This window comes from Perca flavescens, chromosome 21 (assembly GCF_004354835.1).
Source record: "Perca flavescens isolate YP-PL-M2 chromosome 21, PFLA_1.0, whole genome shotgun sequence".
Lineage (NCBI taxonomy): Eukaryota > Metazoa > Chordata > Actinopteri > Perciformes > Percidae > Perca > Perca flavescens.
In genome coordinates this window covers 5,087,552-5,115,549 of record NC_041351.1, presented here as the reverse complement: position 1 = coordinate 5,115,549, position 27,998 = coordinate 5,087,552, and the positions used below count along the sequence as shown (strand labels likewise).

Genomic DNA, 27,998 nt, shown 5'->3' with positions numbered 1-27,998 from the left:
ACCACGTAATAAAGCCCTAAAGAAAATCTACATTAAAGTAGATTATTTATGTTCTTTTTCCGTTATAACTGACTGTCAAACTGGAGAATGAAAGAAAGTTCTGTGGCGTTCATGGTTTGTGTTTGTTCATGTTTCACAAAGATAGAAATAATATCACATCCATACAGGGATAGTAGTATACAGCTGTTAAAACATAATAAAATATATGACACACTGGTATCGGATCGGTACTCGGTATCGGGCGATACACAAGTTCAGGTATCGGAATCGGTATCGGGAAGCAAAAAATGGTATCGGGCCATCTCTAGTTATAGTGTCTGTTAATGTCAGAGAAAGGCTGCTCAGAGGTCCCAGTTCTCCACATCGCACAAAACTCATTGCAGCAATATGATGATAGTTTATAGATGGAGATTTTCAATATTCAGAAATAAAGCAACCTGCTCAAAACCAGTAAAATTACTTTTTTAAGATTATATGTGGCATTCACCCTCACATTTTCGAAACCATTTTTAGCATATATGCTGTATGAAGTGGTGGAATGGAACTTACATTTCCTCATGTACAATTTTTATGGATCCCAGTCTCTCTGCGGATTCCTCACGTTTGTATCCACTTTTGTCTTCGTAAAAACTCGGTGTTTTGGGCCGGCAGTTAAGTTATGGGTTATTTACCCAAGAATGAATATTACCACACGGCAGCTTTAAGGCATTTTTTCTGTTATATGCTAACAGACAAAATTGACGAGAAGGCATGTGTTTTAAGGAGCCATGCTTGTAATTTCGTTCATACTTTACATATTTCTGTGTTTTGCTGAATGACAATAAAAAGGAATTTTGAACCTTCAATATTCTTTAACAATGCTAAAACCTGTTTCTTGGTTCTTCTTTTCCCACAATGTGACGGATGACAAAATACATAGCTTGTGCAATAAGCTTGTGCAATAGGTGTGAATGATGTAACAAGGGGAGCAAAAATAGCAGTTGGAATATTTTCCAGCCACAGCTGACCTGACCTTGGCCCGAACAGATGCATGGCAATCTTTCAAGAACAATCTACCGGTCCTCACTAACCCCGTGCATTAGTGCTTATGTTAACACGTTAACTATGCTGTATGTATCCCTTAGCAGTACAACACAGAGTAGCAGTACATCCCTTTGATGCTGACGTTAACAGCCACCAAGGGTGACAGGCACGGGGAGTTCACCACCACAGCACCCTGATAGGAGATACCACAAATATTCTGGCGACCTGACGATGATCCTGCAGGATGGTGTCCTCGGCACGGAGATAAAGGCCTGAGAGGAGCAGCTGTTATTGTAAGCAAGAAAAGGAATCCAGTGAAGGTAGCAGAGAGATGTTAAAGAAGGCAGACGTGTGCTTCAGGGGAAAGGGAGGAGAGAGAGTGAGACAGTGTTTCTTGGAAGGATGACTTTTGACCCAAGAGCGAGAAGATAAGGGAACGTGCTGTTTCTTGCGAGGATGGGAAGGTCAGTCCGCCACTGGAGACCCAGCAGGGAGAAAATAGTCCAAACTGAGCAGAGAAACGGTCAAATCACCACAGCGAGGGGAGGTAGTGGTCAGAGTGGGAGGGCAGGCATGTGGATCATCAAATGTAGCAATAAAACAGTGTAGCAGTACTCCGCTAGAGGTAAAAATCCTGCATTCAAAGTTAAATTACAAAAGTATTAGCATCAAAGTAGTCATTATGCAGAATGGCCCATTCCAGAATGACATATTATATTTGTTGTTTTATTTGGGTTTATTCGCATTATGGATCAATGGAAGTACATTTTTAGGATAACTGCCTCACCTTTCCGCTCTCTGTGTGCTGCTGTTCTCAAACTCTGCGGGAAACAACAACCTTTGAGCCAGCGAACTACACGCTGAAAATGGCAACTTTTGAAGAAAATTTGGATCGTGCGACAAAAACCTGGTTTAAAGTCAGTAGCGCAGCATTTCATTGTTATTTTAACAGCAAATTAGTAAAATGTGCCTAGGCTTATGCATAGCGCGCACACACTATGCTTGTTACACACACAGCAAGCGCAGCAGAAAACAAACAAATAAAAATATTACAGTGCAAATCCTCCATTATAATAGCAATGCTCCAAGGTCCCAACGTGCCTGGCTTTTAAAGGAAATGGGAGATGATCTCTGATTGGTTGATTGCATATTACGCCCCAAAACACACCTCTGATTAATGAAGACACTAAGTACAACCCTTTTGAACCATGCGCCCGGCGCACGGACCCTTTTTTCCACCGTCAAACTAGCAAAAGTGGATTTGGACACGCCCTAAACACACCTGCACCTTTGGTTTCTTTGAGTTAGTGGGAATCTGAAGGGCGAGGAAGCATGTTTTATTTTGTTTGTTTCATGATTTGGAGCCACCTTTCCTTTTGTTCCTCGCCTCTCTTGACTCCTTTATTGTTAGTTATTTTGTGTCCTACTGTGGAGCAGAGAGCTTGTAACTCTGTAATATTGACTTTCTCGCTACGCTAAACAGTAAAATGGAGAGTGCTTGCTTGACTACATCAGCAGTATGTCACTTCCCTTTTTCCTGGACACCTGCAGGGTTTGTAACATAAATATTGTATATCTGAGCAAACTCATATCTACCCCTTACACTTTATTATTGTTACATTACCACCATATATATGTACATTTCTCTGCACTTATCTGCTATTTGCTCTTCTGGTGGGATGCAAAACTGTCGTGTTGTTTCTGTACTCTATTATTGATGAATTGATGTTTAAGCATCATTTTAAAGTTGTAGTGTGTAGGTGGGGCTAATTTTAACTACTTCATATACCGCTGGGTAACTTAGGCTACATCTACACTACTACCTTTTAGTTTTAAAAAACGAGTATCTTTTGCTGCATTTCCACCTCAGGTCTACACTACTCCGGCATTTCCGAGACCCTAAAATGGAGACCTTTGGAAACTCCGGGGTTGCTTTGTAGTCTGGACGGACAAAAACGGAGACATTTGGAAATGATGACACACGTCAGTCTCATCGGTTAGGTAGTTTACAGACCTTTCAGTAACAGTTCCACCTTGTCGTCGCTCCAAGATGATAAATCCCTGCTCTTACTTTTCACCATTGTTGTTCTTTCTTTAAAGTATTTTCAATTTATACATCCATGATTTTCAACCGCAGAGTAACGTCAGACAATCTGCTTCCTGTTTACACCGGCACGCACATGCCCAGTGTGTGTGAATGGTCATGTGATGTGTGTCGTCAGACGTGTTAATATGGACGGAGATTAGTTCTGCTAATGGAGCTAAAACTCTTGTGTGGAGGGAGATTGTTTTTGTCTCAACACGCCACTTAAAAAATCAAAACAGAGTAGATAGGATGCAGCATGGTGGCCCCGTGGTTAGCACTGTGGCCTCACAGCCAGAAGGATCTGGGTTTGAATCCAGGTTGTTCTGGGCCTTTCTGTGTGGAGTTTGTATGCTCTCCCCATGTTTGTGTGGGTTTCCTCTTGCACTTCATCTTTTGGCTAAATGCAGTGGAGTAAAAATGACAATATATTTCCCACTGAAATGTAGCACAAGTACCTCAAAATTGTACACAACTAACTACACAGTGAATGTACTTTCCACCACTGGGCCGAGGACAGCATTTTAGAAGCGCTGCCAGGAGGGAGTTACTGTAGTGCAGACGAGAGATGACTAAATCTTGTACAAGGAGCCGGCCTGAGTCCCCAGACTATCTCCAAAATCTGCAGGATCATTCAACATAAGCCGGGCTGGAGGGCTGAATGTCTGAGGCCCACAGACTGTTAGCAGAGTGAGGAGGAGTCACATCAACACAGCTCTGCTCTGAATGCTGACGGAGAGTCCTGCAGGTGTTATATTGCAGTAATTTAAAGTTTAACGGCTGAGTGTGGAGCTGGATGCAGATGACAGTGACAACCACAGGCGTCAGAGTCATTATGTGAGGGTGGGACAAAACAAACAAGAAGATAGGACTGCTCGATTTAGGGAAAAACCATAATCACGATTATGTTGGTTCAATATTAAAGTCATGATTATTTAACATCCCATTTTAATTGTTTTTCTTTCATTAAGAACACAAGACAAAATAAGAGTTTACTTGCAAAACATAACGTGCAAAATAATCGTTTTTCTTGATTACATTGTTTTTGTGATGTTAAGAAGCCGAAATCCTAATTGTGATTAAAATTCCATTAAAGGTGCACTGTGAGTTCCTGCATGGTTTCAGCGCCTCAAATGGTAGGCATCTCTCCTTGATCCGCCAGCTGCTGCCCCCTGAACACACCGTGAAAAAGCCCGGTCTCCGGAGACAACATAGGGGGGGGTTGTAAACGTCAAACAAACACTAGGGGCACAGGCTGTGCACCAAAATTCAACAAACATGTTCCAGCCACTGACAGTTAGTCAGTTAGTCATGACAGTTACGGAAACATGTGGGGAGGGGGCGAGCTTGCTCGGTTTTGTTTGGTATTTACTTGGAACGTCAACAGAAGTGAGGTCATGCAGGAACTCATGGTGCACCTTTAAATGCTCAGCCCTACAAGAGGGCTGAGCAATTAATCGATCTTTTCACTCTGCTTTTGCTCTGTGTCAGTGCTTCATTATCAAAACCATTCTGCTCGCTTATTGAGAGATTGCCCAAATCAAAGAAACTCCAAACCAAATTTTCACTGCTACCTTTCAGCACACACGCACATACCCCACTTTCGCTTTAGAGACAGAGAGGAGAAGATGGTGGAAGGTTCAATGGTTCTGTAAGATATTAATAACTAGGGGTGGGACAAAATATCGATACTGCAATATATTGTTGTCGTTCTTTTTTTCTTTTAAAGATTATTTTTTGGGCATTTCCCCCTTTAATCACCAGGACAGCATGAAAGGGGAGAGAGAGAGGGAAGACATAGAGGAACTCTGCCACAGGTCAGATTCAAACCCCGGGCCTCTGCATTGAGGAATAAACCTTTTTTATACCAACTGAGCTACCCAGGCGCCCAGTTTGTTGTCCTCCTTCGTGCAATACGAGAATCAATACGCTGGTGCCAAATATCAATATTTTAATGAATAAAATAAGGTGCTCTAAATAGATTCCCCTGCTCCCAGCGGCCCTACTTCGTTGCTCCTCGAGCTGGCACTCAACACATGAATGAGGAAAACTTAAACGTAAATTAACGATCCGAAGAGGAAGAGGTTTTCAACGGGATTGCGGACAACAGTTTGAGGAAAATACCAGATGCCCCAGCCACGTTCAAGTCCAAAGTCTGGACCCATAGTTGCTCTATTGCTGTGTCATTTTAATTTACAGACTGAAAAACTTGTGCTGCAGAATTGGGCTGTTTTCTAACAGTTTGGACTTGCAGTGAATAAAGAGAGAAAACCGGCACTTAACCTTTTCGCAGCATTTCATATTCATAATTCGACCGATGTATCATTATAGGATTGTTTAGCAATATATTAATTATCACAGAATTGCTGTATCGTGACATTATTGGTATCGTGAGCCATGTATAGTGTATTGTATCATGACGTACCCTGTGATTCCCACCCCAATAATAACTTAGGCTACTCCGAACTCTACTTTGCCAATTTCTGACCTGCCCCGAGCCCGTGAGAGTTTCCATTAAGCTGAACACGCACCCACGGCAGTGCTATTTATAGGAGTGTAAAAATGTGTGTGTGAACAAAGTCACCGGGATAACGTTGGCCTCGGGTCCTGGTGATCCTTAGGAGCAGCAGAAACGACTGGATACTGAATTGATGAATAGTTTGACAGAGAATGCAGAGAGGCACTCTGACTACAGTTGTCCTCACGTTTTCACTAAACATTAAAGGTCCAGTGTGTAACGTGTTTAATTGTTCATTATCAAAATCGGTGTTGCCCGTTCACAAGCTTGTCCTTTTTCATGAATATTTACCACCACCATCAATTCCAAGTATTCCTTTTGGCTTGAAATTTAACATTCGCTTTTGCATGACCTGGGGTAGACGCATATTCATGCTCCATCTTGAAATACGTTAGCCGGTAAGGGACATACAGGACGTACTGCTCCGCCTTTCGTCACATGATAAACTTGCAGGTGCTGCTAATGCTGCTAACGGGTATCGTAGGTTCCCGGCATCTGCTAGTTTAAAGAAGGAAACATGGAGGACCACACATATTCAAAATCCAAATTTCAGGAGTCTTCTTCTTCTTCACCCAGAAAAAGAAAAAGGAGATTGAAAAGAGCAAAAGACCAGCTTTTTGAAGCGTGAAGGCTACCGTAGCTGTAATACCTACTTTGAACTGCGTGGCGCGAGAGAGTTGATTGCGATATATGATCTCAATGCTAGATGGGAGAAATTCCCACACGTTGGACCTTTTAAAGAAATTAATTTAGAAGAATTTGCATTTTCATGCAAGGATAAAGAGATCCTCAAGTTTAGATAAACAATGACTGGTTAATATTAAAAAAGGCTCTGATTTAGTCACTGAATCAATTTCTGTACTTTTAGCTTTATAATATCTCTGAATATGTGATATGGAACCAACCACTTCCTCTGGTTGACATTACAAAATGTACTCATCTTTTTCTCATGCTAGTATAGCAAGATAAAAGTATTAAACCACCTGTTAAAAGGCACCAGAATACAGGAAATGACATCTACTCTTTTAAAACATTCTGTGGGATCAGGGGTTAAAGTGGGCTGGAACGATCCGGAACGGCGTTCTGGTACCTTCGATTAATAAGTAAATCAATCTGATTGGCAGTTTCATACATCAGTGTTTCCTGTTCGTTTAAAATAACGGCAAATATCCATTCCAGTGTTTCCCCTATTCACCGCAGTGAGTCCATGAACAAGGCAACTGTCTGTGGTGAGTTGACATGTCTGTAATAAAAGGAGGACAGTCACATACTAGTCTTGCATTGCCAGACCTTCATCCACAGCGTTGCGGAGGAAGGTCTGGCTTGTCCACACAGCATTCCGGGATGGGAGAAATAGGTGCTCTGGTTTATTAGCATTTCTTTAAACCAATCACAATCGTCTTGGGCGGACATGGCCACTGTGCCTCTGCAAAATAGCCTCGGGAAGGAACTTGTTTTGGTGGAACGTGTGTACGTTCAAAGGTTGTTTTAGTTGTGAAACAGAAAACTCCGATTGGACAGATAGTCTAGCTAGCTGTCTGGATTTACCCTGCAGAGATCTGAGGAGCAGTTAACCATAGTCCTCACAAATCCAGTTTAAAATGTCAACAGAAAGAAAGAGGAAGGTGACGAACAGCCGGCCGAAATGAGGGACATCCGGCTGAATTTCCGGCGGCACTGGAGCAATCCCGGAAATGAAACAATGTCGACATAGACTAACACGTCTGTAATAAAAGCAGGACAGTTGCATACTATCTGGTAATGTCAGTTAAACAGGTGACGATCACGTTGTCAATAGCCGACCGGTTACAATAGTGAAGGACATGGCATGCATGCAGTTATCACACCAGTCATAATTTCGTTTGAATTAAAATTCAACTCCTGGCTGTTTTGGAAGAAGGAAAGAACGAGATTTAAAGATGAACTAGCTTTAAAAATAGAAACTTTAAAGTAGTAAGAAACTTTAAAGTTTAAGTCCCACTTTAACCCCTGTGTGGGATGACCCCTAGACCACCTGTTTAGATTATTAAGATTGTACCACCCACATTTTGAAATTGCTGTTCCACGCCCATGGTGACAACACACAGATCCACCTGATGAAATAATGAAAATGAAGGAATGGAAAACGTCCCCTCAGGATAGGGAAATAACCCAATGTTAGAGATAAATCATAGTAGGAACAAACAGGACTGGACATATTCTTGGATTTCATTCTTGTTTTCCAAAAGGATTCCCATATTTCTTACTGTGCAACGTGCCAGGCAGCAGAGATTTAAGCGTTACGCTCGACAGGTAAAGGGTTAGAAGTTCTCATTTATCATTTCTAACATGAAGGATGTGTTGGGGTTTTCAACATTTCACGCCCGGCAGGCATTTTAAAGACGTAATAAAGACTAATTGTATCCGCGATTGATGTAAAATGGTATCGAGTAAAAACACAGACTCTTACCACTAGGACAAGAATCATGGGACCTTGGTAGATGTAGTCCGTGTAAACGCCAGCTCGCTTCCCAAACCAGCACCTGAAATCAAAACAGAAATCATGCTTACTTCTCACAGGAAGTACTTATATTGTCACTCATTCTTCTCTTTTAGAGTTCAGCAATTTGTGCTCAGATGTTTTTCAGTCAATCATTTTCTCTAAATATATATATAAAACATTTGTGATAATTCTTGCCAGAGGTGAGGAATTCTTCAATATGTACACATTTAAAACATTTAAACTCAAACCCCTTTAGATACCAAACTGCACCAATGTATTTCCCTTTATAATTGAGTCCTAAAAAGCTAATTTTCTCGAAATGAAAACATCTGCCTGTGTAATGAGACTATGTGAAATAAAGATGATTCTGGAAATTAGCGTCTCCGTCTCGAAACAAGAAGGTATTATAAGGCAGGTTGCTGCACCGGGAAGCAAGAAAAAGAGGAAGCTTATTTTAGATAATACTCGCTGTCATATTAAATAAGATATGAAATATCTTCTTGTACTGGCTGATTTATTCACTTGGAAGTACATTATTGGACAAGGCTGGTGTTGTTCTGTATTATTCATTTTGTCAACAAATTCCACAAAAAGACCAAAAGACTTGTCTAAACACTTTCTGATGTCTTTGGTTCCTACTGAAGACATACATCTTTAAAAAATGGTCCCAAATTATAGTTTCATTTAAAAAAAGGCTCAGTAATTTCCTAAAACAGCTACTCACTGTAGTTTTTAGCATTTAACGTTACTAAAACGCGGCTATATAGTGTATTTGTTGGGGAATATTTTCAGTGGTGGATTAATCCATCCAGCCAGACCTTCCTCCGCAGCGCTGTGGAGGAAGGTCTGGCAATGCGAGACTAACGACAATGGCGCTCAGTGGCACAGAGGAAGAAGATAAATCAGGCTGTGATACACACACAATGTTTGAATTAGATTTGTTAAAATATATAAAGAAAAGAAGGAAAAAAAACTAGAATAACCGCCTCCGCCAACCAGTCAAGTTTCAGTTCAAAAGTGGTGAAGACTTTGAAGAAATTGAGTGAAAGGCAGGGGCGTAGCCGTAATTTCACAAGTGATGGGGACAGACTGAATGAAACGATCCTCTCCCATTTGTCTCTCCAAAAATCACGGATTCCAAGTAGCCTACATTTTATTTATGATTGGTGGAAACAGACATTTCCATAAACCGTTCCATACAGTTTTACTGCCACATCTTGCCCAATGGGAGACCTGCTAACATTTTAACTGGCCACACTATAGCATAGGTATAGTATGTGGTACTAAGGTCATCCATATGCAAAAACATAAGACATTTTTCTCACATTTGAATACATACCGTAGGAACCATGTTTGCAATGTGCAGAGACAACGTACTCTCCGCGAGTAGACTTTTCTCTTATGTATTTAATACATAAGAGAGTAATAGCCCAAATTTGGGGGACTCTGGTACATTCTAATGCCACTATTTCCTTCATAAACACTGATCCTAATTATTGCATATTTTAATGAGTTTTCCCCCCTATATCCTTTTGTATATATTTTTATTATTTACTATGTCATAGTGAAGTTGACCTTTGACCTTTTGGATAAAAAGTATAATTTTACCCGGTTAGACATTTGGTTGACATTTTGTCATAATTTGAGTAGGAACTCTTGATCACACAAACCAGTTTGTCTTTGGGGTGCCTGGGTAGCTCACCTGGTAGAGCAGGCAGGCGCCCTTATACAGAGGTTTACTCCTCGACGCAGTGGCCGTGGGTTCAACTCTGACCTGTGGCCCTTTGCTGCATGACAAATTGAATGAAAGCTTCTTCAGCTGTCCTATACAAATAAAGGCCTACAAAAATGCTGTTCATCTTTGAGTCTAAGTGGACATTTGTGCCAAATTTGAAGAAATTCCCTCCTGAGATAACGAGAATAACGAGAATAGGATGAACGTACGGATGGCTAAACCACAGACGTAATGCCTCTGCAACGGATGTCCCCATTTAGAGGCAAAACAATGCCATCCCTGTCGTTTAATGATGCTTATGCTTTAAGGACTTATATTAGCTGTTTTTCAGTGCACATTAATCAAATGCTGAATCCATTTTCACCTGCCTACTAGGTGCAAAAAGAGACCTCTTAATATAAATCAAGCACTAAGCACTCCCTATCCAAGTAGCAATGGCCACAGGGGTAACATTTAATTAAGAATATTGTACAATACAAATGTGATTACAGCAGGTTATTAATAGACATTCATTTCCTCAATGTAATACGGTTTGACTTTGTCCTTGTCCCTTAGTTACCAGGTTCAGTTTTTCTGAATATCTAAAAGCGGTCACAACAAAGGACTTACTTCTCATTGTCGTAGTACAGCTTCCCAATCGCCCATGCCACAATTATAGGGAATGGAATACCTGAGAGAGGGAAAAAAGAAAAAAAAGATAAATGAAAGATTCCTCTTTCATCTTTCTGCTATTAGATGTCAGATTACAAAATATCACTCCAGGGATTTCACGCTGCAATATGAAATCCCAGCCTTCTTTCTTTTTTTTTTTTTTAACCTATTGCTGCTTGTGTGCCGTGATCCACAGATGCAAAACAAGACATATCACCATCAGAACCCTTCTTTGTGAATGAATGAAAAGCTGGACTCTGCTTGATGATAATGCAGAGTGATCGTCTGATTTGCTGACTTATAGTATAATAGAGCAGACAAACAGCCATTACTTGACCAAGAAGACATTGCCAGCCGTCACGTCACACATATAGGTCTCATGTCTGTGGAAGCTTTCCACTTCATTAGCAATATACTGTCATCAGTGCAACGTTAGACCTCAGGAAAATCGACTCACACAAGCCGCAGATTACTTGAAAAATGTTATTTGTCTTGTTGTTGTCGTCTCTTGTCCATAACCCTCTCTGCTTTAATAATGTGTCGGCTCCTGAAGCCTGAGTTAAAGCGAAGCGAAGCAAATAAAATTTGATCTTATTTATGTTTTCACGGCCGCCCTGAAATGTGCTGCCATCTCCCCTTTCACACGGAGGCTTCACGCTGCCCGGGGTGAAATGTAATCCACATGGCACAATACACCTAATCTCAGCCGCACATAGTTTAGTTTGACGGTGTGAAACGAGGTGTCAGTAAACTCCACACCAATACGTTTCCCAGCTGTCACGCCAAAACCTGGTATCTCCATCAAGTCAAATGCTTCCATTGTTGGGTAAATTTGTTGTTCCATCGAAGCAAAGTGTAGGACTACCCAAGGAGTTAAAGGGTAACTTCGCTTTTATTTCAACCTGGACCCTATTTTCCTATGTTTTAATGTCTAAGTGACTGATGGGAACAACAATCTTTGACATTAGTCCAGTATTAAGCAAGATCCCTGCAGTCGGCCGTCAGCGAAACAAGCTACAATGTAAGTTAACAGGGCAATTGTCCAGTTTCTATTTACCTTAACAAAAGTGCTTGTTTTGCCGCTGACTCAAATTAATGTTCTAAGTGTCTGACAACATTATGGAAAGGATTTCTAAGCAGGTCGAGCTTTCTGTTAAAAAAGTTTTTGAACATAAAAACATCTGCAAAATTGTGTCTGCTAAACACACCAGACTCCATGTAAATAAATAGTAATTTTAGCATCGTAAAATACACTTAATTCAAAGTTGACAGAAACTAAATAAAACAATAAAAAGCCTTTTTGGGTCGTCGTTCCACTTTTCCAACCATCACAACTCTAGTTGTGGTTGAAATAAACACACAGTTCACCGATTTACATGTGAAAATATGTACACGCTAAAAGTTTCGTTTTTTTAAATGGAGTCTGGTGGGTTTAGCGCTAGCGAGCTCAGAGCTGTTTCAGGTTAAACAGAAAAAGACTTAAAGAGGTTTTAATAAGGCCTATATATGAAGAGATCCTTTCCATAATGTTTACAGACACTTAGAATAATAATCTGAGCCTTTCAGTGGCAAAAACAGAACTTTTACTGGACGAAATTGACGATGCACATTTGCCCCATAGGGTTACATTGCAGCCCGGTCAGTGGCTGCCGGTTCCAGCGGGATCAGGGTCTAGGTTGAAAAAAAAATGAAATTCCCCTTCAAGCTAATAGTTCAACATTTTAATAAATACAATTACTTTCTTTCTTGCTTGATTGTTTAATGTAAAATTAAACCATTTTCATGCATGTGCGCCAAGAATTCAGCTGGAGCCTGGAGACAGTTAGCTTATCTTAGCATAAAGACTGGAAGCAAGTGGAAACAAGCTAGTCTGGTACATAGCTCCCCCATAAAAACAAAATGATGTTCCTTGCTAATGGAAGTCCAAACTGCCTGCAAGCTTCTCCTGAACTATACGGTAATTCCTCTACTGTGCTACAGTAAGTCACTTAGTTATGACCCAGTCGTTAGCCTATTTTTATAAAAGCGTCTGCTACGGAGCCGTAACGTGAGGTACAAGGTAATGGAGCCTTTTATACATTGTCGTGTTTCTTTATAAATAAACAATGGACAAATAGAGTCTTTAAACGCTTCAGATGTAAAGTTATTTGCTGTCAAAGTGACGCCAAAATGAATGGCAGTCAATGGGATGCTAACGGCGGGTGATCACTTGTTAGCATCAAAATAGCGCCATTGGAGCTACGCATTCCAGACGCTCGCTTACCCCCTTGGGTATTACACACTCTCTCTCTCCCCCCTCTCTCCAACCGGTTGCGGTTGATGGCCGCCCACCAAGAGCCAGGTTTTGTCCAAGGTTTCTGCCTGTTAAAAGGAAGTTTTTCCTCACTTCTGTCGCACCAAATGCTTGCTCTTGGGGGGGGGGGAGAGTTGTTGAGTCTCTGTAAATTATGGAGTGGTTTAGACCTACTCTAGCTGTAAAATGTTCTGAGATAATAACAATGAAAGGAGTGTGGTGGCTTTGAAGGGAGCAGAGATAACGGCTTCATTTCCCCTTTAAACTTGAACTGATACTGTACATTTCTTAGCTTTCATCTACGAGAGCTAATACACTATGGATGAGTATCTCATACAGCCCCACTTCACAACATCCCCTCAAGGATTGCATACAGACGTGGTGATGCTAATTGTGTAGCAGTAAGTGTACATACACCAGCCGATGCAGATGAACATCCACTTGCGCAGCTTGTCGGTGGAGTAGGTGAGGACGATGGCGGTGTGCAGGTAGCAGCCCTCGCCAAACATCCAGAAGAAGTTAGTGGAGTGGAAATAGTTGAAGGAGGCGGTGACGAGACGGCACCAAACCTGCAAAATGAATTCTTCCGTTAAACATTTTAGAGTTTGTTAAACAACAAAAAAAACTATATTTCATCTTACTGCCAAACATAAAAATGTCCTTTAAGTTACATTATCATCGTTTTCAGTAAGGAATTTATTCCCAGGGTTTTTCCTGGCTCAGAATGGCCCATTGGGGGGAAGAGAGGGGGGGTGGGACATATGAAGCGGGGATCTGGGCGTCCTGCCCCAGGAAGTTTTGAGAGTCAAAGGCTTCATTTCCTGCAGTCTGATACATTTTTTAGGCCCAAATTTATGGCGATAACGTCTTTATTTATGTCAAGAAAACTACAAAATTCTGTAACTTTTTCCCACGGGGCACATTTTGCTCCTGAAGTGAAAGATTTGCGGTTTCTCGCCGTGCCGCCGGTCCACAGACCAGCAGGGTCACCGGGAGAGTCCGTCACAGTCTGACTCTGCAAACGGAGATCCCATTAGCGCTTCACAGCGGAGCGTTCAGATCCAGCAAAATCAGTGTCAGCCGCATGTGTAGGCTGTATAACAGCTGTGGATAAAAGGAGGCTGGCTGCTAAAAATCAGACATTTTGGCGCTCGTGATTTTTCTTTGGCGCTGGCTAACACTTCTTTGCAGGGGCGCCAAAACTTTCTCTATGCAGGAATAGCCCTGGTTCCTTGTTGGTTTGTCAAAGGAAGCTCCGTTTGAGATTTAAGAGTTTTATTGTAACTCTAGAAACTCTTTTTCATGACTCACATATTTGCCAAATCTTTGTTATACCAGTTTTATTTCCCAGCAACATAAGGGGGATAACTTAAAAGGAACTGAACACCTTTGATAGATTTTGGATCTGTCCAATAGAGTTAACAGACTTGGAGAATCCAGGACGAGGTGGATTCAAACTCTTCTGGTGGCTGACAGTGACCCAACGCCTCACTGAATAAACATTATGGCACTTCTTCTTCTGCTTTAATTTGACACCTTATTATTTGAAGCTCATGAATGCATGAGCAGCCGTCTCCTGAAACGCAGTTACTGGAGACACCAACAAGGAGGAATTCTTCAAACTCGTTACAGAGATAGACTACTGCCAATTCAAATCTATTTTTTTGGAAATAGGATCAGTTGTTTTATTAAAAGATGAATTTAGATAATTTTTAGCCAGTTAACACAAAGACAGAGGTATTTCTTAGAGCTGCCCGATATGAGGAAAATATGCCATAACGCTGTTGAATATCGTGATAACCATATCACTTGTGATAAATAACATAATGGCTGCAACGATTCTTTTATTAGTCGATTAATCTGTTGTTAATTATTTTCTCTATTAATCAATTAGTTGTTTGATATATAAAATGTCAGAAAATGGTGAAAAATATGGATCAGTGTTTTTCCAAGGCCCAAGATGACATCCACAAATGTCTTGTTTTGTCCACAACTCAAAGATATTCAGTTTACCGTGACAGAGGAGAGAATACATTTAGAAAATATTCACATTTAACAAGATGGAATCAAATAAGTTTTACCTTTTTTCATAATAAAATTACTCTGATTAATTGATTATCAAAATAGTTGGCGATTTGTTTAATAATTGGCAACTAATCGATCTTATCTTAGCTTATCTTCTCATCTTAGCAGCTCTATTAAACAAAGTGTACTCAGTTCTGTCTTTGCTGATAAAACACAACAAATTGTTTTGTAAATTAAAAAAATGAATACACAGACAATACTTTAATTTGATTAATTATTGTTGATTTTTCTTTTCATGGGATTCATGGGACAAAATAAAGAAAAATATAGAATATTACCGATCCTTTAAAACTTTAGTGCGTAACTTTTTGATATTAATGAACATCCGTTACATTCAAGCCATTGCCAAATGAGTTGCTAAAAAGCTAATAAAGACTATGAGCTCCACACAACTCTCTCTGGATTTCAGAAGATCCTGGGACATGTAATTGGAAAAAACGCAAAAAAATTGACAAAAAAAACCCCGTCAAAAGGCAACAAATGTTGAAAAAAGTGCCAAAAACTTTGTAAAAATCATCAAAACCAAAAAAAGGTCACAAAAACTTGTCCCAAAAAACTTTGAAAAAGGTGATAAAAATGTTGAAAATTTCTTCAAAAAAAGTTGACAAAAATGTAGAAAAAAACCATCAAAAACAATAAAAAAAAAAATTGTAAAAAAACAACAAAAATCTTAAAAAGGGACAAAAACTGTTTATTATTGGTTGGGTTTTTGATATTAATGATTGTCCGTTACATTCAAGCCATTGACAAATGAGTTGCTACAAAGCTAATTAAGACTATCATGGGAGGGGGTTGGGTACGCAGTCACGGAAGGCTTGTATCATGTGGACGCGCCGACAGTGTTGTTGTTATTACTATTACTTAGAATTCCTCCTAAGGGGGCGACAGAAACTACGCACTATAGCTTTAACTTAAAACAAACGAACGTCTTGTTGGTTTGAAGCGATACGTACCACGTTGCTTTCGTGCACCTCTGGACTCATGGTCATCTGGACGATAAACCAGGTGGCGTTCCTCAGGATAAACGCGGTGATCAGGTTCCAGTGGATGATGTTTCTCAGGCAGCGGATGCTCCTGTGCGACCAACAGAGGAGAATAAATAAACTCTATAATCTCAGATATTTATGCTTCGTTTTCGAACATTTCTCCTACATTGCTAATAAAAAGAACTTGATTTCATACTGAGAAGAAAGACCAAAGATGTAAAACACACTGATGAGCAATATCAGATTTTTGTTGTGAATTTTAGACAAACACATTAAACTCAAATTGAAATGAAACATACTGTAAACTTACTGGAGATAAACTAATAGTTAAATATTTTAGGAAGTAGAATTACTCACTATCTTGCAGAGAGTTTAACAAGTTAATTGATACCACTCTCATGTTTGCCAAGTATTCAGCTAGATCAAGATAAAAACTGGAAGCAGAGGGAAACAGCTGGCCTGGAACACAAAACCACACTTTGTCCTTTTACATTTCTGTTTGTGTACAGAAATTTAAAAGGACATGTATATAGACTTGGTCGGCATTACTGGGAAAAGTAATTTCCATTGATGCCGTGGGGGAAAACAAACCATTCTAATGAACTGAGTGTAGACCTTGTTAGTGGTTCATCTTTAAAGTGCTCATATTATGCTCATTTTCAGGTTCATAATTGTATTTAGAGGTTGTATCAGAATAGGTTTACATGGTTTAATTTTCAAAAAACACCATATTTTTGTTGTACTGCACATTGCTGCAGCTCCTCTTTTCACCCTGTGTGTTGAGCTCTCTGTTTTAGCTACAGAGTGAGACATCTCACTTCTGTTCCATCTTTGTTGGGAGTCGCACATGCCCAGTAGCTAGGTGAGGACTACTAGCCAGTCAGAAGCAGAGTATGAGGGCATGCCCTGACGGTACCTAGGTAAGGACTACTAGCCAGTCAGAAGCAGAGTATGAGGGCGTGCCCTGACAGTACCTAGGTAAGGACTACTAGCCAGTCAGAAGGGCCATGCTAGCAACTATAGCATTATAACGTGTGTTACAAAGTGACCACGTTTGTCTCTGAAGTAAAGGCTGGACTACAATAGAGCTGTTTGGAGCAGTTGGTGAACAGTGTTTTCTGTTGGAGATGGTAAGACCCTTTGGGGGGGACTTTGGGCTTTTTCACTTTGTAAACCTATAACGTGCACAAAAAGATATATAACACAATAACCGAAAGGGAAAAAGCCAAAAAGCATAATATGAGCACTTAATCTTTGTCATATTTACGGTTGTGTTTTTGCTTGGTACAATGCCAAAAAGTTGCTGTGTTATAGTTTAGAGCTTTAGAAGTGGTGGTAGGTGTATTTTTAAATTTCAGACGAAGCCAGGCCCTATGTTAAACTCACAGACATGAGAGTTGCATCAATATGGCAGTGTATTAATGTTCCCAGGGTCCTACTGTATGTCCCTCAGCTCAATATATTATTTATAATCTTAATATGACATATTCAGGCAAGGCTAGCTTACATTTCAGCAGCAAGGCAATTCAAAGTGCTTTACATAAAACATTTAAGATCAATTAAAAACAATTAAAAACATTCATTAGAGAGAATAGAATATTGAAAACAAGCTAAAATAGAAGAATTAAAGTTACAGTGCAGTGTAAGAAATGGAAAAGGCAGCGTCAAATGGAAAAGTCCTCAGCCTTGGTTTAAAAGAGCTGAGAGTTGCAGCGGATCTGCAGTTTTCTGGGAGTTTGTCCCAGATATGTGTGGAGCATAAAAAACTGCTGAAACGCAGTTTCTCCGTGTTTAGTTCAGACTCTGGGGACCGAAAGCAGATGTGTCCCAGACTACCTGAGAGGTCTGGATGCTTCATAATGTAGCAGCAGATGAGAAAGAAACCGTTCAGTGCTTTATAGTTTGAAATCAGTTCCCTGACAGATAGGAAGCCAGAGCAAAGACTAAAGAACCAGAGGGATGCGATCCACTTTCTTGGTTCCTTAGTGCGGACTTGAGCAGGTTTCTTTAAAGCGCCCATATTATGCTAATTTTCAGGTTCATAATTGTATTTTAAGGTTGTACCAGAATAGGTTTACATGGCTTAATTTTCAAAAAACACCATATTTTTGTTGTACTGCACAGCTCTCTCTCACTGCTGCAGATCCTCTTTTCACCTGGTTTCTGTTTTAGCTAATGAGTGAGACCTCTTTTCTTCTTCTTCTTCTGTACTATCTTTGATTGCACTCGCACATGCGCAGTAGCTCAGATCGTAGATCATGTCAGCTAGCTAACTCCATAGACAGTAAAAGAAAGGCTGTTTCTCCAACTTCAGTCAGTTCCAAGGCAGGATTAGCTGGGAGACTTCTAAACGAGGGCGCACATGGAAGTAGTTCTTTTGTAGATTATGGTGAACTTATGTGTTGCAGCAGTGCTTTGCTATTGAGAACGAGGTAGCATGCTAGCGTTAGCATGCTAACGGTTGCGGTTAGCCAGCTTGTTTCGGCTAGTGACGTAGAAAGCCGTGCAGATTTTGACCAGCTCACCCAGAGACTGATACAGGACACATTCAGAAACCGTATCTCGCTCAGAACAGCATCGATGGATTTTTTTCAAAGTGTGTATGCGTGTGGAAGCACCAGAGACACAAAATAACACCCCAAATCCCAGAAAAAGTGATTTCTTTTCTTAATATGGGCACTTTTAAGAGACATTTCAACGGGTTTTATGTCCTCAGCAATGTTGTTGTTTGTTCCTGGGTCAAATGTTTAACCCTTGTGTTGTCCTCCTTCTGTTTTGTCTGTAAAGTATAAATTATCCCCCCATTCTGTGTTACATCTTCTTAGCCAACTTCATTCCAACCTATTACCACTAGCGTTACACTTATTTCTGAAATTCATGGTTAATCAATACACCTAAAAAAAACAACAACCTGGCCTACCACTTGGGGAACACAGCACGAGCACATATGGACAAAACAAACTATACTAAATAGACATATGTTTATTTTTAAAGCAGATTTTAAATGACATTGTAACAATTTAACAACTCGCCCTTATGAAATCCAATCGCTGCACGGCTGGATGTGGAATCAGAGGATGTGGAGTGGATCACAGACTGGTATGTCAACGTTTAGTCAGTAAACTGTTTTGAAACCATTTCAATTTCTTTCCAAATGCTATGAAGTTGAATAAAAACCCTACAATTCAATGAGAGTAATGATCCGATCCTTCATTTTAAACAGCGTTGTATGGAACCATCCATGTTATTTCTGAGGCAGTTTGGTTTTAAGTAACCTATATTTCTGATACAGAAATTTGACCCAAGGACAACGTATTGTTTCCCCGGGGGTCAATACGGTGAAATCACACACCTCCGGCTAAAAGCCTACTGCTGTAATACGAAACCTTCGCCCTCCAATCTGCAGCCAAGGCACTGGTCCTGACTTTAGGCACTGAGATCTGTAAATCTTTCTACCGTCCATGTCTCTTCCTTATTTAGCTAAATCCTTCTTTCTTTCTGTCTTCCTTTCTTTCTCAAAAACTAAATTTACTTCCTTCTTTCTTTTCTCAAAAACTGAATTTCCTTCCATCTTTCTTTCTTTCTCAAAATCTGAATTTACTTCTTCCTTCCTTCCTTCCTTCCTTCCTTCCTTAAAATCTGAATTTACTTCCTTCCTTCTTTCTTCCTCTTTCATCCTTTTTTTTTCTCAAAAACTGAATTTACTTCTTTCTTTCTTTCTTTCTTTCTTTCCTCAAAATCTGAATTTACGTACTTAATTCTCTTCTTTCTTCTGTCCATGTCTCTTCATTATTTAGCAAAATCTGAATTTACTCCTTCCTTCCTTCCTTCCTTCCTTCCTTTCTTCCTTTGTTAGTTTTTATCAAGAACAGCGGGATGACACCATCGATATTCTCATTGGGAGCAAACTGGGGATAAACATCCAAATTAAACCTTTCAAACAAAGCCATTAAGAGTATTTAGCAATTCCTCCGCTGTGATATAACCTTTAATGTAGTCTGGGTAAAAACAGAAAACTAAGATGAATATGAATAATGAAGAGATTTAGCCTCAAAGTAACATCTCCCATCACTCCCCATTGCCCCTCGCCCCTGATATAACATGAAGTAACATTTCATTCCCACTGTTTGCACTCGTTTGTGTCATGCCCTGTGTCTGATGTTTTTTTTTATGCGGTAAATAAATCAACCTTAGGGTACAATTAAAAAATCTGCCTCAGAGTAAGCGTGTGAAAAATAGAAGCACGCAAGCGAACGGACAGATCAAACCGGCCTCGGTCACAGCGGTGACAGCGCTGTGTGTTGTCACCGGCTGACGGCATTACCAGCCAGCGAAGGCCACTTCCTCCTCTGCCAACCATGAAACACATTGTTTATTTCTAAGCGCGCATCAATTCTTAATAGGTGTCGCTTGCACTGGCTTTGTGCTGACAGAGCAGAGCAGGATTTTTTCAGGGACATTGTGCCGTTTGTACTTCATCAGCCATAGAGCTCTTAACCCTCGTAACGTGTTAGAAAGCTGCACAAATCTTTTGTGTTAGTGGGTCAAGTTGAAAATACTCGATCCGATCCGATTCTGTCACAATACACGGGTGCCGATTCAATTTGTATTGCGATTTTCATTAATTGTGATTCTAGAATCAGAAAGGGCTTTATTGCCAAGTACGTTTTTTACACATACAAGGAATTTGTCATGTTGTTGGTGCGTGTCACATTCTCTAAATATAGGAAGGATAAGAAGAAAATAAACAATATAAGCATAAACATATACACACAGTATGTATTAATAAAGATAAAAATAAATGTAAAATAAATAATAAAATAAGTTAAACAGTAGTAAAAAATAAAAAGGAACGCTACAGCAGAGTAGGTACAGTGGCATGTAGAGCCAGAGGTGAGGTGTGGAGAGAGTCAGGGTGGATTCCGGGCCTTGTTAATAAGGCTAGTGGCGGAAGGGAATAAACTGTTCATGTGGCGTGAGGTTTTGGTCCTGATGAACCTCAGCCTCCTGCCAGAGGGGAGGGACTCAAAGAGTTTGTGCCCGGGGTGGGAGGGGTCAGCCACAATCTTTTCCAGCACGCTTCAGAGTCCTGGTGGCGTACAGGACCTGGAGCGGCGGCAGATTGCAGCCGAATGACACGCTGCAGTCTGCCCTTGTCCTTGGCAGTGGCAGCAGCGTACCAGATGGTGATGGAGGATGTGAGGATGGACTCAATGATGGCAGTGTAGAAGTAGACTCGTCTCCATCAGAGATGAGTCCGATGAGGGAGGTGTCGTCCGCAAACTTCAGAAGCTTGACGGACTTGTGACTGGAGGTGCAGCTGTTGGTGTACAGGGAGAAGAGCAGAGGAGAAAGAACACAGCCCTGAGGGGATCCGGTGCTGATGGTCTGTGAGTCGGAGATGTGTTCCCCCAGCTTCACATGCTGCTTCCTGTCAGACAGGAAGTCAGTGATCCACCTGCAGGTGGGGTCAGGCACACCAAGCTGGGAGAACTTCTCCTGGAGCAGAGCCGGGATGATGGTGTTGAAGGCAGAGCTGAAGTCCACAAACAGGATCCTGGCGTAGGTTCCTGCAGAGTCCAGGTGCCGGAGGATGGAGTGAAGGGCCAGGTTTACTGCATCGTCTACAGACCTGTTGGCTCTGTAGACAAACTGCATGGGGTCCAGGAGGGGGTCGCTGATGGCTTTGAGGTGAGAAAGCACCTTTGGGCGCTCAAAGGACTTCATAACCACAGAGGTCAGGGCAAAGGGTCTGAAGTCGTTAAAGGGTTATGCCACTGTTTGTTGAAATAGTTCTTATCCCGGTCTCCACTGGCTGTAGATAGGTGGGCCAACACATTTTTTGTCTCAGTGCAAGTAATTAGGTTTTTTTTTTTTTTGTCTTTTGTTGGCTCACTTTTACTCACAACATGCTAACCGGCAACATAGGATTCCATTCACTACGCTAAGCTAACTAGCGCTGCCGGTGTTGCACTGGACTAAAACGATGCATACACAAAAAATGCGTTGGCCCACCTATCTACAGCTAGGGGAGACCGTGATAAGAACTATTTCAACAAACGGTGGCATATCCCTTTAAGTCCTGTGGTCCTTGGCTTCTTGGGAACAATGATGAACAGATGATGGTTGAGGTCTTGAAGCAGGCTGGCACGTGGCATGTCTCCAGTGAGGTGTTGAAAATGTCTGTGAACACTGGAGACAGCTGATCAGCGCTTCAGTGCTTCAAGCTGGATGGGGAGACAGCATCCAGTCCCGCAGAAGTATTGCGAATAGATAGTATTGAGCATTGCGATTTTCTATTCCTTCTTTAACAAAAACAAAAGTTGAATAATATACGTCTAGAGACAATATATCAGGAGACATTTCTAAAAACAAATTGTTTTCTAATAAGAAAGCACATCACACGTCAGTCAGTCACTGTGACATTTATTTCATTTGTAAAGAAGAACATAACGTGGCATTTTCTGCTTTCGCTCCGTTTAGCTGGAAATGGATATGATGTAGTCGCATTCGGCGGTACCGTATAAACACTACAATATTTAGGTCAATCATTGGTTTAAAAAAGCAGAAAAAAAAAATCACGATTCTAGTGAAAAGAATCTGTTCTAAAATCGTCACAAAAATAAAATCACGATACATACGATTTACGTTATTTTTTCTCCCCACCCCTACAACTTATGCAACAGCCAATATTCTCTGCAGGATCACATTTGACCCGTAACTCCACATATGCTATTAGAGACATTTAAAATGCACTAAAATTGTGACAGCATATTTTGTTGTGTTAGAATACCTTTTAATGGAACGTTTTACACATCTGAACTTCAAAACGAGTCAAATTAGACCCTAACACAATATAAGGGTTAACAAAAAAACTCAAAAACTGAATTTACTTCCTTCTTTCTGCCTTTTTCCCTTTCTTCCATTCTTTCTTTTTTTTCTCAAAATCTGAGTTTCCTTCCTTCCTTCAAATCTGAATTTACTTCTTTCCTTCCTACGTTAGTTTATATCAACAACATCGGGATGACACCATCGATATTCCTCCGCCGTGCTATAACCTTTAATGTAGTCTGGGTAAAAACAGAAAACTAAGAAGATGAATATGAATAATGAAGAGATTTAGCCTCAAAGTAACATCTCCCATCACTCCCCATTGCCCCTCGCCCCTGATATAACATGAAGTAACATTTCAAGCCTTGTTCCAATAAAGAAAAGGGTTAATGGAACGTTTTACACGCCTGAACTTAAAAACAAGTCAAATTTGACCCTAACACAATATAAGGGTTAAAAAAAAATGTCACTTCAATGAAACATACTGTACATAAACTCACAAAATCATAACATAAAAATAAGTCCCTTCCCTGACCCTGAGCCACCCACTCACAAACTACAGAGTAGGTGATTAAAACAACAACAGAAAGACAAGAGAGGCAGCGTGGAAGGGAAAACACAACAGCATGCATAGAAATGCTGCTGCAGTTTTAATTAATTATGATATCACATTTGAGTAAAAGAAAAGCAGCCTTAAGGGTAGTAAAAAAATATATAAAGTTTTATTTATTTATTATAAAGCATCAATTGTAGGTGTCACTTTGCACTGGCTTTGTGCTGAAGGAGCAGCATGAGTAGGATCTTTCCACTGACGTTGTACCGTTTTTACTTTACTTTTTATCAACCCGCGGAGCTAAAGAAAAGAAAATAGCCTTTTGGAATATTTAATTTTCAGTTCAATGGAACATACATAAACTCACAAAGACACCTCCAAGTCCCTTCCCTGAACATTTACAAACTAAGTAAGATCCTTCTCAAAAGGAGGTAATTTAAAAAAAAAAACAGAAAGACAAGAGAGGCAATGTGGAAGTGAAAACAGCCTCATTGACACAACAGCACGCATAGAAATGCAGCTGCAGTTTTGAATAATTACAATATAACATAAGAGTAAAAGAAGAGCAGCCTTAAGGGTAGCACAAAACATGTAACATTTTTTTGTTATTATTATTATTATTATAAAGCTTCTTGTCCCACAAATAAGCAGCTAATTTCCCCCCACTATATCACAATGGTAGAGGACCTGCCATTAGTGAGGCAGCGACTGCCAGAAGAGGCTCTTTTTTCCCCCCCTCTTCAAACAGCCGTAGTCATTAAGCTGTGTGACCTCACTTCTGTTGGCATCCCGCCGGTGGGGTCAGCTCGGCCGGATGCTGTTAATTAAGAGGAAACACTACTGCAGACAAGTCTTTGTCAGAGACAGAGGAATAAATAAAGACTACATTCGTTCGCATTCTGTGTCTCTGCTGTTTCTTACTATGGTAGAAGGACTAACATACGTATATTTTATTTGACATTGTATTATATTACGATACAAGGTTTAACGCTAAAGGGTAACTTTGTTTCTGTGTGTGACTGATGGGAACATGACGGAAAGGATCCCTACAGAGATGGACCTTTTTAAAACGAGTAGAAACCTCTTTGTTTAACCAGAAACAGCTGTGAGATCATTTAGCTCTCAACCCACCAGACTCAACCCACCAGACTCAACCCACCAGACCTTTAGCGTGTATAGAGTTAACACATTTTCACATGTAAATCGGTAAACTTTGTGTTTATTTCTACTTTCTACTATTTAAAACTAGAGTTGTGATTGTTGTAAACGTAAAAAGACGAACCATGACGCCTTTTTTTCATAGTTTTATTTTGTGTCTGTCGACTCTGAATGGAGTCTGGTGGGTTTAGTGAACGCAATTTTGCAGATGTTGTTATGTTTAAAAAAAGGACACTTAGAATAATAATGTGAGCTTGTCAGTGGCAAAACGAGCACAGTTTCAAAGATTGTTGTTCCTATCAGTCACTTAGACACAACAACATAGGAAAATAGGGTCCAGGTTGAAAAAAAAAACAAAGGTCAGGCAAGGGCAACTAATTCTACTTGCCCGTAGTCAGTTTTTACTGGCCCCTATTTATTAGTGGGTATCAAATATCAAGGCTCAAGCTAATTTTATATTTGATCTTTATTCACAACGTATCAACACTGTCATAGATGAGTTAAAGTTCATACTGAAAGTGGAGGCTATTATTAAAAAAAAAAACTAATCTAATTGCAAATATGAACTTACCGGAGAGACAGTGGCTTCTATGTGTTATTTGTTTGACCGCGTACATGTTTAGTTACCCTCCTTTCTACTATGTTATAGAGTTTGAGTTGGAACATTTGTATTTTTTTGTTTCTAAACTTACAATAACTGGAATTGAGAGATGTTTTATGCAAACAATAATCATGAATATTATGTATATTATATCCATTATAAAATAAGATAAGATAAAAGGAGACTGTATTGATGCCCGAGGGGGAAACTCTCAGTGATAGGCTAAAAAGGTCAAAAAGCAGACAAGGAACTATTTAAATGAAATGAATAAAACATAAAATAAGAGATTAAAGAAAATAAAGAGATGTGACATTAAAGAAAGCTAAATACCATGCGTTAAATGTTAAATATATTTAAGTGAATTGTGCAAATATTTGTGCAAAAGAAGAGGAGAGCACGTCTGCCAGCCGTGATGTGTGAACTATAGTGTATTCAAGTATATACGTTTAAGTACATTATGCCAGTGCTGTCCGGTCTCAGACTCAAATCCAGACTCGTGACATGTCTCTATTGTTTTGGACTTGTCTCAGACTCGTTGGTATTTGCACTCGGACTCTGCCATTGGACTCGCCAAATATTCTAGTTCTAGTATTCTAGTTTACTCTAGCTCAACCAGTAAGAGGGTGCGCCCCATAGATATAGTACCTATGATGCGCCCCATGTAGGCTGAGTCCTTTGCAACGACGCAAGTTTGAGTCCGACCTGCGGCCCTTTGCTGCGTGTCATCCCCCATCTCTGTCTCCCACCTTTCCTGTCTATCCACTGTCACTATCAAATAAAGGGAAAAGCCCCAAAAAAGAATCTCCATCCATCCATCTTCGTCCGCTTATCCGGTGTCGGGTCGCGGGGGGAGCAGCTCCAGCAGGGGACCCCAAACTTCCCTTTCCCGAGCAACATTAACCAGCTCCGACTGGGGATCCCGCGTTCCCAGGCCAGGTTGGAGATATAATCCCTCCACCTAGTCCTGGGTCTTCCCGAGGCCTCCTCCCAGCTGGGCGTGCCTGGAACACCTCCCTAGGGGGCGCCCAGGGGCATCCTTACCAGATGCCCGAACCACCTCAACTGGCTCCTTCGGCGCAAAGGAGCAGCGGCTCTACTCCGAGCTCCTCACGGATGACTGAGCTTCTCACCCTATCTCTAAGGGAGACGCCAGCCACCCTCCTGAGGAAACCCATTTCGCCGCTTGTACCCTGGATCTCGTTCTTTCGGTCATGACCCAGCCTTCATGACCATAGGTGAGGGTAGGAACGAAAACTGACGGTAGATCGAGAGCTTTGCCTTCTGGCTCAGCTCTCTTTTCGTCACAACGGTGCGATAGATTGAATGCAATACCGCACCCGCTGCGCCCGATTCTCCGACCAATCTCCCGCTCCATTGTCCCCTCACTCGCGAACAAAACCCCAAGGTACTTGAACTCCTTCACTTGGGGTAAGGACTCATTCCCTACCTGGAGAAGGCATTCCATCGGTTTCCTGCTGAGAACCATGGCCTCCGATTTAGAGGTGCTGATCCTCATCCCAACCGCTTGACACTCGGTTGCGAACCGATCCAGTGAGTGCTGAAGGTCGCAGGCCGATGATGCCATCAGGACCACATCATCTGCAAAGAGCAGCGATGAGATCCCCAGCCCACCAAACTGCAACCCCTCCCACCCGACTACGCCTCGATATCCTGTCCATAAATATTACAAACAGGATTGGTGACAAAGCGCAGCCCCTGGGGGAGGCCAACCCTCACCTGAAACGAGTCCGACTTACTACCGAGAACCCGGACACAGCTCTCACTTTGGTCATACAGAGATTGGATGGCCCTGAGTAGAGACCCCCTCACCCCATACTCCCGCAGCACCTCCCACAGTATCTCCCGGGGACCCGGTCATACGCCTTCTCCAAATCCACAAAACACATGTAGACCGGTTGGGCATACTCCCAGGCTCCCTCCAGGATCCTTGCGAGTGAAGAGCTGGTCCGTTGTTCCACGACCAGGACGGAATCCGCATTGTTCCTCCTCAACCCGAGGTTCGACTATCGGCCGAACCCTCCTTTCCAGCACCTTGGAGTAGACTTTACCAGGGAGGCTGAGAAGTGTGATACCCCTATAATTGGCACACACCCTCTGGTCCCCCTTTTTAAAAAGAGGAACCACCACCCCAGTCTGCCACTCCTTTGGCACCGTCCCCAGACTTCCACGCAATGTTGAAGAGGCGTGTCAACCAGGACAACCCCTCCACACCCAGAGCCTTGAGCATTTCTGGACGGATCTCATCAATCCCGGGCTTTGCCACTGTGTAGTTGTTTGACTACATCAGTGACTTCCGCCTGGGAAATCGGCGACAATCCCCGTTATCCTCCAGCTCTGCCTCTAACATAGAGGGCGTATTAGTCGGATTCAGGAGTTCCTCAAAGTGCTCCCTCCACCGCCCTATTACCTCCTCAGTGGAGGTCAACAGTGTCCCATCCTTACTGTACACAGCTTGGATGGTTCCCCCCCTCCTGAGGTGGCGAACAGTTTTCCAGAAACACTTTGGTGCCGACCGAAAGTCCTTCTCCATGTCTTCTCCAAACTTCTCCCACACCCGCTGCTTTGCCTCTTTCACGGCAGAGGCTGCAGCCCTTCGGGCCCTTCGGTGCCCTGCAACTGCCTCCGGAGTCCTCCGAGATAACATATCCCGGAAGGACTCCTTCTTCAATCGGACGGCTTCCCTGACCACTGGTGTCCACCACGGTGTTCGTGGGTTACCGCCCCTTGAGGCACCTAAGATCCTAAGACCACAGCTCCTCGCCGCAGCTTCAGCAATGGAAACTTTGAACATTGTCCACTCGGGTTCAATGCCCCCAGCCTCCACAGGGATGCACGAAAAGCTCCGCCCGGAGGTGTGAGTTGAAAGTCTGTCGGACAGGGGCCTCCTCCAGACGTTCCCAATTTACCCGCACTACGTTTGGGCTTACCAGGTCTGTCCAGAGTCTTCCCCACCCCCCCTGACCCAACTCACCACCAGA

General features: G+C 41.5%; 1 protein-coding gene across 1 annotated transcript in view; it reads right to left on the bottom strand.

The window, feature by feature from the left end:
• LOC114548037 (corticotropin-releasing factor receptor 1) overlaps positions 1–27,998 on the bottom strand; it is a 99,048-nt gene that overhangs the window by 8,924 nt on the left and 62,126 nt on the right. Inside the window, exons 7-10 of the mRNA XM_028567704.1 lie at positions 15,824–15,944; positions 13,201–13,354; positions 10,451–10,511; positions 8,074–8,146 (exon numbers count right to left, since the gene is read on the bottom strand). Coding sequence (XP_028423505.1) covers positions 8,074–8,146; positions 10,451–10,511; positions 13,201–13,354; positions 15,824–15,944 — 409 coding nt within the window. The remainder of the gene's footprint in view (positions 1–8,073; positions 8,147–10,450; positions 10,512–13,200; positions 13,355–15,823; positions 15,945–27,998) is intronic.